At 44.5% G+C, this 20,000-nt stretch overlaps 1 protein-coding gene and 1 non-coding gene across 2 annotated transcripts in view; both read right to left on the bottom strand.

Annotated features, from left to right (window-relative positions):
• Positions 1–214: 214 nt before the first annotated feature.
• On the bottom strand, positions 215–286 carry Trnaq-cug (transfer RNA glutamine (anticodon CUG)). Its single transcript has one exon. It is a non-coding gene; the product is annotated as a tRNA-Gln (tRNA).
• A 765-nt stretch (positions 287–1,051) lies between these two features.
• Positions 1,052–20,000, bottom strand: part of LOC143282260 (galanin-like G-protein coupled receptor npr-9) — a 31,045-nt gene continuing 12,096 nt past the window's right edge. Inside the window, exons 2-7 of the mRNA XM_076587860.1 lie at positions 15,465–15,578; positions 14,881–15,043; positions 13,989–14,157; positions 10,231–10,356; positions 6,633–6,806; positions 1,052–1,444 (exon numbers count right to left, since the gene is read on the bottom strand). Coding sequence (XP_076443975.1) covers positions 1,052–1,444; positions 6,633–6,806; positions 10,231–10,356; positions 13,989–14,157; positions 14,881–15,043; positions 15,465–15,578 — 1,139 coding nt within the window. The remainder of the gene's footprint in view (positions 1,445–6,632; positions 6,807–10,230; positions 10,357–13,988; positions 14,158–14,880; positions 15,044–15,464; positions 15,579–20,000) is intronic.

The following is a 20,000-nucleotide window of genomic DNA, read 5'->3' as shown; positions in this document are numbered from 1 at the left end:
CACTAACTGCACAGACCACGGTATAACGTCCACATGGCTGCTCACTGAGTGTACAGACCACGGTATAACGTCTACTTGGCAGCTCAGTGAGTTCAGTTTCAGTTTCAGTAGCTCAAGGAGGCGTCACTGTGTTCGTACAAATCCATATACGCTACACCACATCTGCCAAGCAGATGCCTGACCAGCAGCGTAACCCAACGTGCTTAGAGAGTATAGGTTCCACCGAGATTTGAACTCGGATCGCTGGATTCAGAGTTCAGAGTGCTAACCATTACACCATGGAACCAAACCAAACCAATCACTGAGTGTACAGACCACGGTATAACGTCCACTTGCTGCTCACTGAGTGTACAGCCCACGGTATAACGTCCACTCGGCTGCTCACTGAGTGTACAGACCACGGTATAACGTCCACTTGGCCGCTCACTGACTGTACAGTTCACGGTATAACGTCCACTTGGCTGCTCACTGAGTGTACAGATCACGGTATAATGTCCACTTGGCTGCTCACTGAGTGTACAGTTCACGGTATAACGTCCACTTGGCTGCTCACTGAGTGTACAGATCACGGTATAACGTCCACTTGGCTGCTGACTGACTGTACAGACCAGTGTAATGTCCACTTGGCTGCTCACTGACCTCCAGTTCTTTGTTCTTTCATGGACGTTTAATGACTTCGAACGTTCGTGGAAATGCAGCCAGCAGCACATCTGTGAAGTGGAAGTCAGCAAGGTCTCCACGAAGTTTGAGGTTGGTGACTGAACACGGCGTTCGTCGCCATCATAGCCGTGTTATCAGCACTGCTGCACTGACCCCTCCCCCTTCCCGCCCCTCCCTCACTTCACACGAAGTCCGCGCGCCACTGTCCCCTGGTCTTCAACACGCGCTGGCTGTCAATGTGCACCACCCTGCACACCCCCGTTGCAGACTCCCCCCCTCCCCCGGCCACCAGCGCCCCCTTATCAAGAACCTGCCCCCCTACTTCCCCACCACACCCACCCCTCTCACGCCGCCCACCACAGGCGCCCCCTCCCGTCAGCACGCTGCCTAGTCAGGTCAGCACGAACTCCTCGCGCGTGGCACGTGTGCTGACCGACATGTTGGTGAACCGGAAGCGATCGGTGCGCAGCAGGCGGCGCAGCTCGTGGCGGAACTTCCTGCCGGACAGCACGTACAGGTAGAAGTTGGCGGCGTAGTTGACGTCGGTGATGGCGGAGAGGACGTTGTTCCAGGGGATGGCGGCCAGGATGAGGGGCTGGGCCGCCACTCCGTGTAGGCGGTAGGCAAACAGCATGACAATGGTCAGTGTGTTGGCCGGCAGCAGCGTCAGCACGAACACGAAGCCGATGGTCAGCAGCAGCCGGGTCGTCTTGGAGCGCTGCGAGGAGGCCTCGTTGAGCCGAGTGGAGGCCGAGTTCTCGTCCTCACGTAACGTCCGCTCCACCTGCAGGGAAGGGAGGGGGGAGGGGCAGGTAATGATGATAATATTGAAATGATACCAAAGCAACTTCATCTGCAGGATGGAAACAGGTAATGACAATGATGATGGTGATGACAACGATGATGATAATAACGTGGAAAACAAAGCAATGATGACGATGATGATAATGATGATAAAGTGGAAACCGAAAACAAAGCAAAGATAACGACATGATGATGACGATGATGATGATAATAATGTGGATACTGAAAACAAAGCAAAGATAACGATGATGATGATGATGATGACGATGACGACAATAACGTTGATACTGAAAATAAAACAACGTCCGTTCCACCTGGATGGGTGTGGGTTGGGGTGAGGATGGGAGGGGGGTAGATAATGATGATGATGATGATGATGATGATGATGATGATGATTTAAACAAAACAACGTCCGCTCCACCTGGAGGGGTGTGGGGAGGAGAGGGAGATGGGGGAACAGATGATGATGATGATGATGATGATGGTGATAAAAGCGTTGGTAATTAAAACAAAACAACGTTCGTTGCACCTGGAGGGTGTGGGTAAGAGAGAGGTGGACAGTTGTTGATGATGGTGGTGATGATGATGAATCTGATAACTGAAAAACAAAGCAAAAAAAAAAAAAAACAAAAAAAAAACGATGATAATGATTGTCACAATAACAGAACAATGGTAGTGACGATACTACTACTGCTGCTGCTACTACTACCACTACAACTCATATTGATGATGGTGATGATGTTGATGATGTTGATAATGATGATAATAATGATTATGATAATGACAACTGCGGCAATAACGACAACAACAATGACAGCAACAAAAATGACAACGACGACAACAACCAATTCCCAGCCACTCAGACCCTGACAGCAAGCACTTTAGTTTCGTATCATTTTCCGTGTGTCTCATCTGTTGTAGCAGCAACAACAACGACATCGACATAGACAACAGCCGTGACGACAACTACAGTAACAAGAACTACATCAACAACAATGACCACCACCACCACCACAACAACAATAATTATTATCACCCACACAAAACCTAACACCACGGTAGTTAGATTTCCGTTTGTCTGATCTTTTCTGGCTTTTGCCCATCACTCTTCTCTCTCCCCTTAACCCTATCCTTCACCTCCACCTTTCAGAATGTTCTGGGGAGAGTGGGAAGGAGGGTGAGGGGGGTTAGGGCGGGGAAGAGGGGTGAAGGGGGGGGGGGGTGCGGCTTTTCTGCTGGCTTCAGCACTTGAGCAACACGCGGGAAGAACAAAAAAAATCTGTTGAAATGTGAAAGCGTTAGTTGACAATGCAGAGTCAAGGGAACGACTAGAAAACTGAGCCAGACATGTCGTTTTTTTTTGTTTTTTTGTGTTTTGTTTTGTTTTTTTGTCTCTCATCATATAAATCCATCATGCTAACAAATGTGACGCGCGTAATAGATCGTAGGCACTGCACTGATCACACTCCAATAAGAACAAGAGTTTTTGATCGTAGGCACTGCACTGGTCACACTCCAATAAGAACAATTGTTATAGATCGTAGGCACTACACTGGTCACGCTCCAATAAGAACAAGTGTTATAGATCGTAGGCACAGCACTGGTCACGCTCCAATAAGAACAAGTGTTATAGATCGTAGGCACTGCACTGGTCACGCTCCAATAAGAACAAGTGTTATAGATCGTAGGCACTGCACTGGTCACGCTCCAATAAGAACAAGTGTTATAGATCGTAGGCACTGCACTGCAAGAAGAACAAGTCGAAGAGAAAGCAGCATCAGCAAATTAAGATACGGGAGAGCAGACATAAATTTGGTGAAGCCGTTTCCAGTTGTATTTTCTTGTTGTTTTTTTTGTTTTTGTTTTTTCATGTCCAACCTGACGTCCACATTCCTTTTCTCCTCCTTTATGGCTTTCACTCTGTGAAGTGGTCGAAACCTTATTAAAATTAAATTGTGTTGAACATAAGGAGGAGAAGGAGGAGGAGGAAGAAGAACAGGGGGGAGGAGGAAGGGGGCAGAGGGGAAGATAGTGGTAATGGACGTGGGGGGGGGGGGGAGGGAGAAACATGCAGGGTGGGAGTACAGGAAGAAAACAGGAGGAGAGCGGGGAAGGAGAAAGTGGATAGGAGAAAATGAAGAGAAGAGAGGAGGAAAAGAAAAAAAATGATAAGGAACAGCGGGAGGAAAAGATGGGGGCAGAAGAGAAAAAACAAAAACAAACAAGAGAGGCAAGGCCCTCAAGATTCACTTGTGATACACTTTATAAAAAAAAAATCTAAGCTTTTTATGTATTGAGTATAATTTCAAAACGTAATGTTTAAGATGAGAAAGATCAGTTTAAAGCAAATTAAGCCCCCTAGCATTAATTACAGAGTAATTTCCATTTTTTACTATCTGCACCAAAACGTTTGCAAAATAAATAAAACTTTCATGCTAGGCAAAAGAAGTTCCTGTTTGAACAAAAAATGATAATAATGACTGCTCTTGTTGTTGGGTCAGAATATCAGATCAAAGTGCCAAGTTTAGAGAATACAAAAAATATAAATATAACAGTAAATGCATATAATTAGGCTTCATTTTTTTTTTTTTTTTTGTGCCCATCCCAGAGGTGCAATATTGTTTTAAACAAGATGACTGGAAAGAACTGAATTTTTGCTATTTTTATGCCTAATTTGGTGTCAACTGACAAAGTATTTGCAGAGAAAATATCAATGTTAAAGTTTACCACGGACACACACACACACACACACACACACACACACACACACACACACACACACACACACACACACACACACACACACACACACACACACAACCGAACACTGGGTTAAAACATACTCACTTTGTTTACACAAGTGAGTCAAAAACAACAAAAACAAAACAAAACATCACATAGCCATAAACTAATTCATCCAACCAAATGTAACTTTAACTATGAAAAATGTCGATTTTTAGCTCATAATTAACTTCTTATAATATCGGCATGAAATCTTAATTAGCAACTTTCATGGCTATTGATATTTGTTTTTCCGTGTGGTTACTGCCTTGGAGACATTGTGCATTGTAAGGGGTTCATATTTATATCAATGGACAATAAAATGCTGAACAGTTCTTTTTTCGCGCTTCTCGTGCTTCGTTGGCACGAGAGAGAGAGAGAGAGAGAGAGAGAGAGAGAGAGAACAACATAATGTTAAAGAAATCATGAGAACTGTCAATCATAGCCATTAAAATACGTAACGTTGTTTCTAAGTACGTTTACGCTTTTCGATGAAAAACCAGCAACTACTCGATTTCAGTGATGTCTTTTCCGTTTTGACCCGGCCAAGAGATGCCGTTTATTTTGAATCGTTAACTTCACCTTATCGCGATAGGAGTGACCACTTTCCTTTCCGCAGTAACTCCTTCCAAACAGGAAATAAAATTTATTGGAATAAATAATATTGTTTACTCAAGCTGGTTTCATTTTTTCTGGATCACAAGTGTTGCTTCTTACAGTGGTTTGCGAATTTATTGGTGAAAAAATAAGAAGAGGGTTTGCGTTTGATTGAAGGATGGCATATTGGCCATTTGGGTTTCCAGGCCAACTTGAAACACAGATATAACCTGACCTTTTTTTTTACTTTTGGAGAATGACTCTGGCAGCATTGTCCAAGATGATCTGAAGGTGTGAGATCAGATCAGAGGGCAAACCAGCGAGTGGTGAATTGCAGTCAATGCGACTGAGGATCAAGGAACAGAAAAGCTGAGAGGTTGCTTCAACAAGGTTGAAATGGTAAAAAAAAAAAAGGTTTAAAATCAAAGGTACCTAAAGATGAAGATAAAAGCGACGTTTCGAGTCATAAACTCTTTGTCAAGTGGAGAGGTGGAGAAGTGTTGGCAGGTCTCAGCAGCCTGTATTGAAGAAGTGAGTATATCTCATTGGCTGGAAACTTCTGCTCTGCTCACTGTGTTGTTGGAGGAGAGGGGAGTGGTGGGAGGAAGATGAGGGTGGGGCGCAAGGAGAGCAGGGCGGATGGGAAGGAGGAGAGAGGGGGTGGGGTGCAGGGGACGGGGGAGGGGGGGGGGGCTATCCGTGGGGAGGGGCGAACGGGAGGGAGAAGAAGACACGAAAACTAGTGTCACTCTCTGACAATGATTCCGTGGGGTTGCACTGTACCAAGGCGGGAGATGATCTGGCTTTCCATAAATTTCCTGTGACAAAGAGTTTATAACTCGAAACGTCGCTTTCATCCTCATCTTAAGGTACCTTCGATTTTAAACTTTTTATAATTTTTTTATTATTTTTTTAACCATTTTAACCTTGTTTTAAAGGGTCCAGCGATCAACATTTGTTCATCTGGGTTGCTTCAACAGTCAGATATGGTCGAATGGTACGGATGATTCTCAGCTGGAAGTTTGCAGTTTCACATGAATTACTACGGTTACTGCTGCTGCCACTGCAGACTACAAAATACAAAATGTGTCGTTGTCTCAGTACGAGAAATTCACCTGTGGTGAAAAACACATCAACAATAAACGAGAATCACAGTAATTCAATATGTTTACATGAAGGACAGAAATGCTTAGATGTTAGCTTAGATTAAGCCATGCATACAAAAATCACAGTAGACAAATATCACCAACAACAACAACAACAAACAAAAAAGCAACTTAAAAAGTAAGTTGGAGTCAATCAGAAATACAGTCAGCACGACCACACATGTGTAATAATTACATGTAAAGGATAGGCATATAATCGCATTCTAAGATAGAACATAGACATATTATTATAACAATATGCTGCTCAATATGTAACATGTCACATTTTGCATACATAGATTATAGCATGTATTTATGGAGTCACATAACTGATTATTGTTTATTGTTGTCTAGCAATTAATTGTACTACTACTACTACTACTACTACTATTGATTCTTCTTCTTCTCATTACTTTTTATTTCTTGTTCGTGGTGGTGATGGTGATAGTCGTAGTAGCAGTAGTAGTAGTTGTTGTTGTTGTAGTCGCAGCAGTAGTAGTAGTAGTAGTAGCAGCAGCAGAAGTAGTAGTATTAGTGTCATGATCACCATCATTATAATTACGGTGATGATGATGACATGATAATGGTAGTGGTGGTGATGATGATGATGATAATGACGACGATAATGACGATGACACTCGTTACCTGATAGATCTTCTTGAGGACGCTGACGTTGCAGATGAAGACGATGAGGACGGGGAGGAGGAAGGCGAGGACGATCTGGTAGACGTAGGTATGCAGCGTCATGTAGACGTCCTGGTAGTGGGGGTGACTCAGACACCGGCCGTTGTCAGACACCACCATCACCAGTCGGAACACCTGTACACACAGGTAGGGCGTCAACACACACACACACACACACACACACACACACACACACACACACACACACACACACACACACACAACTACAGGGCACCCCCACACAGATAGGGCGGCAACACACACACACACACACACACACACACACACACACACACACACACACACAACTACAGGGCACCCCCACACAGATACGGCGTCAACACACACACACACACACACACACACACACACACACACACACACACACACACACAACCACCACCACCTCCACCACACACACACACACCCCACCACACACACACACACACTAGCTGACTGACTAGCACAGGGCAGCCCCCCACACACATGGCGTCAACACACACACACACACACACACACACACACACACACACACACACACACACTAATTCAATTCACCCACACACTGATATGGCGTCAACACACACACACACACACACACACACACACACACACACACACACACACACACACACACACACTAGTAAAGGACAGCCACACACAGACATGGCGTCACACACACACACACTCATACATCAAACGCATACCGAGACAAACAATCATGGAAAGTGAAAGGACTCATATAAATGATCTCTATAACTAGAAGAGATAAAGTGTTGCGCATATGTCAGCCCAATACCGATGAAACTAGGGACAAAGAAGAGAAAAATGCATGTAAATCGGAGAAATGATTTGGTGAAATACAAATTATATTTCAACACGAAGGGAAAAGGCAGGAAAGAGATGAAATGATTTGGTGAAATAAAAGTCATATTACAACACGAAGGGAAAAGGCAGGAAAGAGAAGAAAAAAGAAGTCCCGAAAAAGAACAGGAGATTTTTTTTCTTTACTGGCTGGATTGAGGTTGCCTGGCATTGGTGGAGTTGGATGAGAAAAAAAAACATGTGAAGCCTTCATTAAAAGAAAAACCAACAGTAACAAGAAGAGGGTCTCCTATGACTGCTGCGATTGATGCCCTAAAAAAAAGAAAGAGAAAAGAAGAAGAAGAAGAAGAAGAAGAAGAAGAAGAAGAAGAAGAAGAAGAAGAAGAAGAAAACAACAACAAAACAAAACAAACAAAAAAAACCCCACCAGGTCAAACTGAACAAAAAAGAGAACCGAAGAAAATTTGTGAAATTGATGAAAATGGCAATGAATTCTTTTTGTGTGTTGTGTTGACACTCAGCTTTACGTCATCCATCAATTAATTCCTGAAATATATTCAGAGAGAGAGAGAGAGAAGAGAGACAGAGAGAGAGACAGACAGACAGACAGACAGACAGACAGACAGAGAACCAAATACGGGACAGAGGCTTCTTTCATGCAGAAAACAATTGAAATAAAACAATGAATGACAAACATCATTTGAGGGCAATTCTTTGTGTGTGTTGTTTTCAAAACAATTGCCAAACCACCCATGGGAGAGAAAAAAAGGGAAGCACAGAACATGATGAAAAACGATTCTACAATGATCCCCAAAAGCCATCTCTAAGAACCCCCCCCACCCCCCATCCCCTCCCCCATCCTGCACGTGAAACAGAACGTAAGGTCCCGTGTGAAGCATGCTCTAATCGCACGTGAAACAGAACTTAAGGTCCCGTGTGAAGCATGTCTAATGCACGTGAAACAGAACGTAAGGTCTCATGTGAAGCATACTCTAATCGCACGTGAAACAGAACTTAAGGTCCCGTGTGAAGCATGCTTTAATGCACGTGAAACAGAACTTAAGGTCCCGTGTGAAGCATACTCTAATGCACGTGAAACAGAACTTAAGGTCCCGTGTGAAGCATGCTCTAATGCTCTAACTTAAGGTCCCATGTGAAGCATGCACTGAGCACACGTGAAACAGAACGTAAGGTCCCATGTGAAATATGCACTGAGCACACGTGAAACAGAACGTTAGGTTCCATGTGAAACATGCACTAATCACACGTGAAACAGAACGTAAGATCCCATGTGGAGCATGCACTAAGCACACGTGAAACAGAACGTAAGGTCCCATGCGAAACATGCACTGAGCACACGTGAAGCAGAACGTAAGGTCTGATGTGAAGCATGCACTAATCACACGTGAAACAGAACGTAAGATCCCATGTGAAGCATGCTCTAATCGCACGTGAAACAGAGTTTCAGTTTCAGAACATAAGTCAAATGAAGAGTAGTCTATGGCAAAACGTTTTTGACAAACTGAATGTGGGAAGTGTAACTGATGCATTTGAAGAGAGACGACACAATCGTGTGGCGCTGTACGTGTCGACGCGCTGTTCCTGGGAGGAGCAGCCCGAATTTCACATGGAGCTATCTGTTGTGATATAATGTAACACAACACAACACAACACAACACCACATCACGACGCGACACGACACAAAGCAAAACAGCACGAATCGACATGGCCACAACTTAACGCAACACAACCCCCCATTCCTGCAACAACACACAAGCAACCATGCAACCAAACTGACAAACCGATCACCCTCGGAAAGATCTGATTGTGGAAGGAGATGACGAAAATGGAGGTGATGACGACGATACAATGTAGGTGTATGATAGTCAGTCGTGTCCGACTATGGTCACTGGAACGGCAGAGGAGGCATCTGCTGTCCCAGTTATCTGGGCTAGAATTTGACTATAGTGGAGAGTGTATTGCCCAAGTTACATCCCCACTCTCTCGGCCAAGAGGGTTTTAGGACACCCGGTGTTGGGATTGTTCCCAAAGGCCAACAAGTCCCCAAGGCTGCAGCACTAAGAGCCAGTGCAATCTTGCCTCCTAGTTTGAGAGTCATAGTCCTTTACAAAAGAAGCAGTAAAGGACTTCCCATCGCAATGGAGAAACCATTGATCATACAGTTCTCACTGTGCTGTTGGTCCAACTGTTAGCTTTCGTTATTCTGTGATATAAGCACGATGCAATATAACAATGCTCAACACAACACAACACAACACAACAACACAACACAACACAGCACAGCACAGCACAACACAGCACTACACAGCACAACGCAACATAACACAGCACTACACAACACAGCACAACACTACACAACACAACCCAACACAGCACAGCACAGCACAACACAGCACAACAATACGCAACACAGCACAGCACAGCACAGCACAACACAACACAGCACAGCACAACACAACACTACACAACACAACACAGCACAGCACAACACAACACAGCACAGCACAACACTACACAACACAACACAACACAGCACAGCACAACACAACACAGCACAGCACAACACAACACTACACAACACAGCGCACCACAACACTACACAACGCAGCCACCCCTGCAACATGAACAAGCAAGCAAGCAAGCAGCCAACCAACCAACCAAGCAAGCAAACAAGCAAACAAACAAGCAAGCCAGCAAGCCGACCCTCTCTGACCTGGGTGTAGCAGCAGATGACGAAGATGGACGTGATGACGACGAGCGCCCCCTTCTGGGTGCACAGCACGTTCTTCCGGAAAGGTCGGTACACCACCAGGAGGCGCTCCAGAGCCATGGCCACCACCTGGCAGGAAGAGCAGATAACTCGGGACCTCCATGTTGCCTTTATTTCATTGTTGTTGTTTTTCCCCGTACAATTATGTGGCCGATTTGCATCAGCACCAGGCGTGTTAAATTGTAGTGGGCAGTGAGCCGATGTTTCTTTGTATAGCGCACTTGGCTGAACTTAATCATGTCAGAAATATTAAATATTCAACATAGTGTAAGCATGCAAATCAGAAATTTCTCTCCGATCTCTCTCTCTCTCTCTCTTCTTTTTTTTCCACGGCACTTGGCTGATGTAAATAATGTTGACAGTACGCCTGTACTCTCGTTGCCCTTGCTTCATTTTTGTTTTACTGGCTGATCTTAAATCACCGCCAGATGTTTCAACATTCTTGTATGTTCAGCCATCAAGGCTTAGACCGCAGCCCCTTGACCACTGATGGCAGTGACAATGAAGTAAAGACTCGGAGACTTGCAGAAGATTGTGAAGCTGCTGGCAGCACAAGACAAGACAAAACAACACGAGACAACACGAGACAAGACAAGATAACACAAGACGAAACGAGACAAGACCAGACAACTGTTATTCATGCTGAAACTGATAAATTCGTCTAAAAAATCAATGCATCGTTTCTAGTGACTAGAAACACCCGTCATTAAATAATGATGATGATATAATAACAATAAAAAGAAGAAGAAGAACTCAAGGACAGATACAATCGTACAAACGAACCGACAGGCATACACACAAAAACACACGCACTGTCTCACAGACATACAGGTACGCAGACACACAGACGCAAAGATAGACACACAGACACACAGGCACACAGACATACAGACAGATTCATGGACACATGGGCAGAAACCGAGAGACACAGGCAGGTAGACACACACACACACACACACACACACACACACACACACGGCGGGCGCAATAGCCGAATGGTTAAAGCATTGGACTTTCAATCTGAGGGTCCCGGGTTCGAATTTCGGTGACGGCGCCTGGTGGGTAAAGGGTGGAGATTTTTCCGATCTCCCAGGTCAACATATGTGCAGACCTGCTCGTGTGTTTACCCACCCTGAAGATCAAATACGCACGTTAAAGATCCTGTGATCCAGATCAGCGTTCGGTGGGTTATGGAAACAAGAACATACCCAGCATGCACAGCGCGGAAAACAGAGTATGTCTGCCTACATAGCGAGGTAAACAAACAAAACGGTCATTCACGCAAAATGTTACATGTCTGTCTGTGTATGTGTATGTGCCTGAAATCTGATTAAATGACACAGGAAATGAATGATGAGCTCCCAGTGGCAGCCGTCAGTCAGCTGTGCCCAGGTAGGTAGCCTGTTGTTTAAATGACCCCGTGTTTGTAAAGCGCTTAGAGCGTCGTCTCCGACCGAGGATAGGCGCTATATAAGTATCAATATTAATCACACAGACACACACACACACACACACACACACACACACACGCACGCACAAACACACACACACACGCGCGCGCGCGCAAATAATCAAGGAAAGAAAGAAGAAGAAAAGCCATGGAGATACACAGAGTGATGAGACTGGTATCATCTGTTTTTCTTCCCAATTTCATTCAGTGTCATCAGAAAGGACTTTGGTGCAGCTTTTAGGATCTTTCAACAGGGAAACAAGCAAACAAACACAAACAAACTAACTAACCTCGATTAAATGCATTCCATCAAGCACGTGCATTTTCGTTCTTTCTTTCTTTCCTAGGGATGGTTACATTGATAACGACAAGTGAGCTCGGCTGGAAGTTTTTTGCTTCATTCTTTGCAGCGAGGTTGCATTCCATGTGTTTACTGGCCAGAGGCTCGGCATGTCAAAATAGGGTCTTTCTTTCTTTCTTTCCTTCTACTTTCTTTCTCACTTTCTTTCTTGCTTTCTTCTTCCTTGATTTCTTTCTGTCTTTCTTTTCTGTCTGACTTTCTTTCTTTCTTTCCTGTCTGACTTTCTTTCTTTCTTTCTATCTTTCTTTCTCTCTGTCTGTCTGTCTTTCTTTCTTTCCCTCTTTCCTTCTGCTTTCTTTCTCACTTTCTTTCTTGCCTTCTTCTTTCTTTCTTTCTTCATTTCTTCCTTTCTGTCTGTCTGTCTTTCGTTCTTTATTTATTTTATTTCCTTCTTTCCATTATTTCTTTCTTTCTCTCTTTTCGTTTTCCCTTTTCTTTATTTTCTTCGTTCGTTCTTTTCTTTCTTTCCTTTTTTGTTTTGTTTTTTGGTCATATTCTTTTTCTTCTTTCGTTTTTTTTCTTCTTCCTTCCTTTCTTTTCTTTCGTTATTTCCCTTTCTTTTCTTTCGTTCTTTTTTTCCCTTCTTTGTGGGTATCAGTTAATCTTCGTCATATAACATGTCAGTATGTTTAAACGCAATAATTTTTCATCAATGAAAAACAATTGTCTTCTCTTTTATTTTCTATGTCTTGTTTTTCTCCAGCCCTTCAGTCCCACAGATCATTCAGCCCTTCGTTTGTTGTCTCCGGACCTTCCTTGTGGTTTTTATGGCAAACATATCTGCTTCTGATTCCCAAAACAAATGATGTCATGGACAGACAGTCGGACACACAGACAGACATATAGACAGTTAGGCGGGAAGGCAGGCAGGCAGGCAGGCAGGCAGGCAGGCAGAAAGACAGAAACGGAGAGGACAGAACACATATCAGACCGAGACAGACTGACTGACAGACAGAGACGTACTAACAGACAGGCAGACAGATAGACATATACATACACACATACATACATACATACATACATACAGACAGACAGACAGACAGACAGACAGACAGACAGACGGATACACAGACAGCCAGGCAGGCAGTGAGAGAGACTGTTCTTAAGATTAAGGCAGATTCATACATTATCAAACAGGATAAAACTGAACGTTTTTATAACTAAGTTCAGCAAAGATGTCAGATGCATATGTGGAGAAAATATTTCTAGCAACCATGTAATATTCGAATGTCAGAATCTAAAATGATTTTGCCAGACTTCACCAAAATTTCTTTTGAATGTGTTATTAACAATTCCAATATGTTATTTGTTATTGCAGAAGGTTTGCTGCGTAGTCCTATTGGACATTTGTTATAGTTGTTTGATGTTAGCGTTTATAACGGTTCCATTTTCCCTAGCGTTGTCTCTCCCTATTCATCCTCCACACATACACACACTTTTACCCCTCCCCCTCCCACAACCCCTGCCTCCACGGTTTTTGTTTGTTTGTTTTGTTTTGTTTTGTTTTGTTTTGTTTTTTGTTGTTGATTTTTTTCTCGTCTATTATCACTTCAAGTGGAAAGACGTTAAACTGAAGACGACAACAGGCAGGCAGACAGACAGATGGACAGATACATACATACATACATACATACATACATACATACATACATCAAGACAGCCAGGCAGACTGGTACACAGTTTCAGTTTCAGTATCAGTTTCAGTAGCTCAAGGAGGCGTCACTGCGTTCGGACAAATCCATATACGCTACACCACATCTGCCAAGCAGATGCCTGACCACACAGACAGACAGAATGACAGACAAACAGACAGACAAGAAGAGGACACAACATGGAACAAACAGACAGACAGACAGACAGATAGAAAGAAACAGACACAGAGAAACAGACCAGCCAGGAGGAAACGAGGCAGCTGAGGGTCTCTGTGAAGAGGAAGAGCTTGCAGGCCGGGGTGGAGAAGGTCCGAAAGACGCCAGGGTGATGGAAGTAGGTCAGTAGGGCATCTAGGTACCGCGCCTCACGGGTCACCAACACCATGGAGTCAAACACCGCCAGGGCACTGACAGAAAAATGGATGGATGGATGGATGTATACAGAGAGAGAAAGACAGAGACAAGACAAGACAAGACAAAATTCTTTATTTCGAGGATAATAGATAAGCACTTGTGTGTGTTTTTTTTACATCCAGTCCCCGCCCTGAATAGGGTATACACAACACACACAACTAAATAAAATGAAAGCATGAAAGCATGGTGTTAGTATTGTATATTGGATATGTGCTTGAAAAAATAATTTCCGTGAATGAAGGTCAAGGAAATGTTTGATTTTGGATAGTTGATGGGTTTTCTGGGCTGTCTTTTTGCAAAGGGGATTTATGTGATATATATATATATATATATATATATATATATATATATATATATATATATATATATATATATATATATATATATAGCCACCGAAACACGCAGCTTCATTCCAAAATGCGTTTCCACTTTCTGTTGAAAATCGACAACGAATCGATTTCAGCGATGACTTTTCTAGGCGGCATTAAAACGGACAGACAGACAGACTGACAGACAGACGGACATACAGACAGAAACACAAACACACAGATAAACAGCTAAACCACAGGTAATGATCATACAGACAGAAACACAAACACGCAGATAAACAGATAAACCACAAGTAATGACTTTTGTATTGTGCCGTTGGGCCCTGTGCCCTTCATGACGAAAGGCAGACAAACAGACAGAGAGACAGAAACACAGAAGACACTGACCAGAGATAGTGGCTGTACGACTTGTGACGCAGAGCCTTGGCCTTCATGACGACGAAGGACAGACAGTTGCCCACCAGACCCACCAGCACGATCACGTGACCCACGCACTGCTGCACCAGGAAGCCCCAGTCCTCAGGGAATTCCCCCATCGGCACGCGCTCCCCTGAAACAGGAAGCCCCAGTCCTCAGGGAATTGCTCCATCGGCACGTGCTCCCCTGAAATAGGAAGCCCCAATCCTCAGGGAATTCCCCCATCAGCACGTGCTCCCATGAAATAGGAAACCCCCTCAGTCCTCAGGGAATTCCCCCATCGGTACGTGCTCCCCTGAAATAGGAAGCCCCAATCCTCAGGGAATTCCCCCATCAGCACGTGCTCCCATGAAATAGGAAACCCCCTCAGTCGTCAGGGAATTCCCCCATCGGTACGTGCTCCCCTGAAACAGGAAGCCCCAATCTTCAGGGAATTCCCCCATCTGCACGCGCTCCCCTGAAACAGGAAGCCCCAATACTCAGGGAATTCCCCCATCGGCACGCGCTTCCATGAAACAGGAAGCCCGGTCCTCAGGGAATTCCCCCATCGGCACGTGCTCCCCTGAAACAGGAAGCCCCAGTCCTCAGGGAATTTCCCCATCGGCACGTGCTCCCGTGAAACAAGAAGCCCCAGTCCTCAGGGAATTCCCCCATCGGCACGTGCTCCCCTGAAACAGGAAGCCCCAGTCCTCAGGTAATTCCCCCATTGACACACGCACCCATGAAACAGGAAGCCCGGTCCTCAGGGAATTCCCCCACCGGCACGTGCTCCCTTGAAACAGGAAGCCCCAATCTTCAGGGAATTTTCCCCACTAGAAAGTGCTCCCCTGAAACAGGAAGCCCGATCCTCAGGGAATTCCCCCATCCGCACGCACACCCCAGAACCCCAGTTCTCTGGGAATTCCCAACTCTGAGTTGCGTTGTGTTGCATTGTCATATGTTGCGTTGAGTTGTGTTGTTGCTGTGCTGTATTGTATTGGAATGTATTGGAATGTATTGTAATGTAATGTATTGTGTGACGTTTTCGTCACAACAGATCTCTCTGTGTGAACTTCAGGCTGCTCTCCCCGGTGAGAATATGTCAGCATCGTGCAGCTCCCTCCATATACTTTTTTCATCGATTTTATCTAAATTAAGAATAAAGGACTTGACACGGTCAGAGTCTGGTTGTCTGGCTATTCTTCTACAATGGCAGGCATGCGCTTTCCTGAAACAGGAACTGACGTCATCAAGCTGCGCTCTTCCGCCGTAAAGAAAAAACAAACAAACAAAACTTTTGCCCCAAAGGAGATGGATGTTTCCATGGCTCCTACTCAGCGCTGAGTGTGGCAGAGCTCATTTGGGACGACTGGGACCACTGAGGTTCACCTACTTCACAGATGCGCCTTTGGGTTCGTTACTCAAATTACCTTACCAGCAATTCAGATGCCTTTATCTTTGAGACTTTTTAAAGACAGGACACATTATAAGAGGACAGTCTTGTCCAGTGATCATGAACCTAAATGGACCCCTATAGCCACATTGTCATCACACCCATCATGTTTCATCATCACTGGAATATCGAAAAGATCATTTCCGAATCTGTGGGGCACACACACACAAGGACAATTTGTGGGGCACACACACAAAAGGACAATCTGTGGGGCACACACACAAAAGGACAATTTGTGGGGCACACACACAAAGGACAATTTGTGGGGCACACACACAAAGGACAATCTGTGGGGCACACACACAAAAGGACAATTTGTGGGGCACACACACAAAGGACAATTTGTGGGGCACACACACAAAGGACAATGTGTGGGGCACACACACAAAGGACAATCTGTGGGGCACACACAAAAGGACAATTTGTGGGGCACACACACAAAGGACAATCTGTGGTGCACACACAAAAAGGACAATTTGTGGGGCACACACACAAAGGACAATTTGTGGGGCACACACACAAAGGACAATGTGTGGGGCACACACACAAAGGACAATCTGTGGGGCACACACAAAAGGACAATTTGTGGGGCACACACACAAAGGACAATCTGTGGGGCACACACACAAAGGACAATGTGTGGGGCACACACACAAAGGACAATCTGTGGGGCACACACAAAAGGACAATTTGTGGGGCACACACACAAAAGGACAATCTGTGGGGCACACACACAAAGGACAATTTGTGGGGCACACACACAAAGGACAATTTGTGGGGCACACACACAAAGGACAATTTGTGGGGCACACACACAAAGGACAATGTGTGGGGCACACACACAAAGGACAATGTGTGGGGCACACACACTAAGGACAATTTGTGGGGCACACACACTAAGGACAATTTGTGGGGCACACACACAAAGGACAATTTGTGGGGCACACACACAAAGGACAATCTGTGGGGCACACACACAAAGGACAATCTGTGGGGCACGGACTAAACGCTGTATTCAGCGTGCACGCGCAATCCTGAAACAGAAGATCTAGGAGCTATTCTCCTCTGTCACTGATTTATTTTCTTTCTGAACATTTCTTTTTACTTCAATCGTAATCGTCATCATCACTGTCATCGTCGTCGTCGTTGTCACCGTGCAGACAGACCCATATATTTTGAGAATTTCACAGTCTTTCAAAGGAATGAAGGAAGAGGAGTAGCAATCACACTAAACAAAAATCTATAAAAAAAACACCAAAGTCTCCATCTAGAGAAATGGTGTAGCAACTGATGTGAACTAGTGGGTGTGCATCTTGTAAACCTGACGGAATTCACAAAAGCGTCGTGCTCATCAATGCCTATGTTCACCCAGGAACCTGCACAACAAAAGCGGACTGTTCCTTTTTAGAGGAAATAGAGAACGAATTTGGAGACTCTGTCATTATCTGTGGAGACCTTAAATCAAGATCGAAGTTACTGGACCAGCGGAACACCAACCCACAAGGACACGCACTTGAAGGAATGATAGGGGAAATTCTTCTTAACCCAGTAACAACCACATCCCCAACTCGCCTTGGAACAAGACAAGGCGACAGTGACAGTGTGATCGACATCATTCTAACATCTCCAAAATTCAGAGCAGAAATGAATGCAGAGACGCTTCCACACCAAAACAGTGACCACCTCCCGGTACTTTTCAGTCTACAGAAACCATCAGATAAACCGTGTATGAAACCGCGTGATCCATTTCAGTATGAAACCAAAGAGACAACCATCATCGAAAAAATAAGACGCAGAAGAAACAAAAGAACGGCACCGAACTGGATGCAAACTATTCAGCCCCCATGGTGGAATACCGAAAAACATGCGGCTGTCAAACTTTAGCAAAAAGAACAAAACCTTCTCCGGACAAAGATACTGAAACAAAAATGAAAGAAAAAACAAAACAGTTTGAAGTCATTGCTCAAGACGCCAAAATGACAAGTGGAAACAGTTTTGTGAGGCACTCAGTTATGACACAACATTGACAGAGTTCTGACAATTTTATCGTCGCATTGAAGGGAAAAAGTGCACAACAACAACCCCAGACATGTTAGATACTGATGGAACCAAGCTTAAGACAAACGAAGAAAAAGGATCCGCCCTGCTCAAACGTTTCATACAACAGAGCGATCAAAGAAAGTTAGATGAAAAACAGAAATATGTTGAGAAGTTAAACCTAACCCTTATGCAGACTGGACCCAATGATGACTTGAAAATAGATTATCTAAACGAAGCAATAGCTAAATGCAAGAAATAATCGGCTCCTGGCCCAGACAAGGTTCGCCACTCAAGGAGCTATCGGAAGAAGACAGAAGCAAACTTTTCAATCTGTATCAAAACAGTTTCCACAATGGACATGTGCCAGAGGACTGGACACACAGCTTCTTAAAACCCATACCAAAACCAGGAAAGGACCATCGTCAGGTAAGCGGCTACCGAATCATAACCATGCAAAACATTGCTGGAAAGCTCATGGAACGCATGATAGCCAGGAAACTTGCAAGGGATCTTGAACACAGGCACATTCTCCCTTCAAATCAAGGTGGTTACTGAACAGGTAAGTCCACATGGGAAATTTCGGCTACTTTCGCATCTGAGGTATATGAAGGATTTCAAAGAAAAGAAGCAACACTAGCAGTAGCAATCGACCTTGAAGATGCCTACAATAAAGTTCAGTTTGCGCACCTCATGGAGCCGCTACTAAGGTATGGAGTAAGTTTGACACTGACAAGATGGATAGCAGCAGCACTTCAGGAAAGAACCGTCGTCCTACGCCTCGGAGATTGGATGTCTGCACCTTCTAAACTATCCATGGGACTGCCACAAGGGTCTCCGCTCTCTCCTGCCCTCTACAACGCCTACACGAAAGGCCTTGCAGACTTTAACAACAATGGAATAGCTCGGGTGCTTACTCTTGCGGATGATAGCCTGTTCCACAAGACTTCGAAAGATGCTCAGGAAAGAACTAAAGCCGTCCAGAAACAACTGAACAATATCGCTCAATGGTGCAAGGACACAGGATCTTCCATCAATCCAGTGAAAGCTCAAACGTTGCTGTGCACCCTCAACAACAGAACCGCGAGCAAATCACCATCACCTGTGTCATTCGACGGAATTCAAATCGAGAAAACCGAATGTCTACGTTACCTAGGAATACAGTTCGACAGGATGTTGACCTTCAGAAAACATACGGAAAATACTGTTCTCAAATGCAAAAGGTGTCTTTCAATCTTAAAAGCAATGGCAACCAAAGGTACTGAACAACACCACCGCTTCCTGCTATATCAATCACTCGTCTTCAGTGTGATCGACTACGGACTTGGGCTAACAACACCGTCTCAAAGCAGCCTCCTAAAATTAGAAAGAGTTCAAAATGAAGCTATGAGGCTGATCCTTGGAACAACAAAAGACACGCTCACGGAAACTATGCGATAGCTGCTTGACCTTCCTTCTGTGCAGGCCAGAAACAGGTTAAAACAGGTTAAGACCTACTTCAGAGCATGAGAAAACCCTCAAACCCACTGCATGATGCAGTCAAGGAACCAAACGTGAGCCTTCTAGGACAAGGAAGATCATGGATGGGGCAAGCAGAAGACACAATCCAGCTAGTATGCCG

Source organism: Babylonia areolata, chromosome 5, assembly GCF_041734735.1.
Source record: "Babylonia areolata isolate BAREFJ2019XMU chromosome 5, ASM4173473v1, whole genome shotgun sequence".
NCBI lineage: Eukaryota > Metazoa > Mollusca > Gastropoda > Neogastropoda > Buccinidae > Babylonia > Babylonia areolata.
The sequence above is the reverse complement of the archived record's forward strand: the minus strand, read 5'-3'. Positions and strand labels throughout refer to the sequence as shown.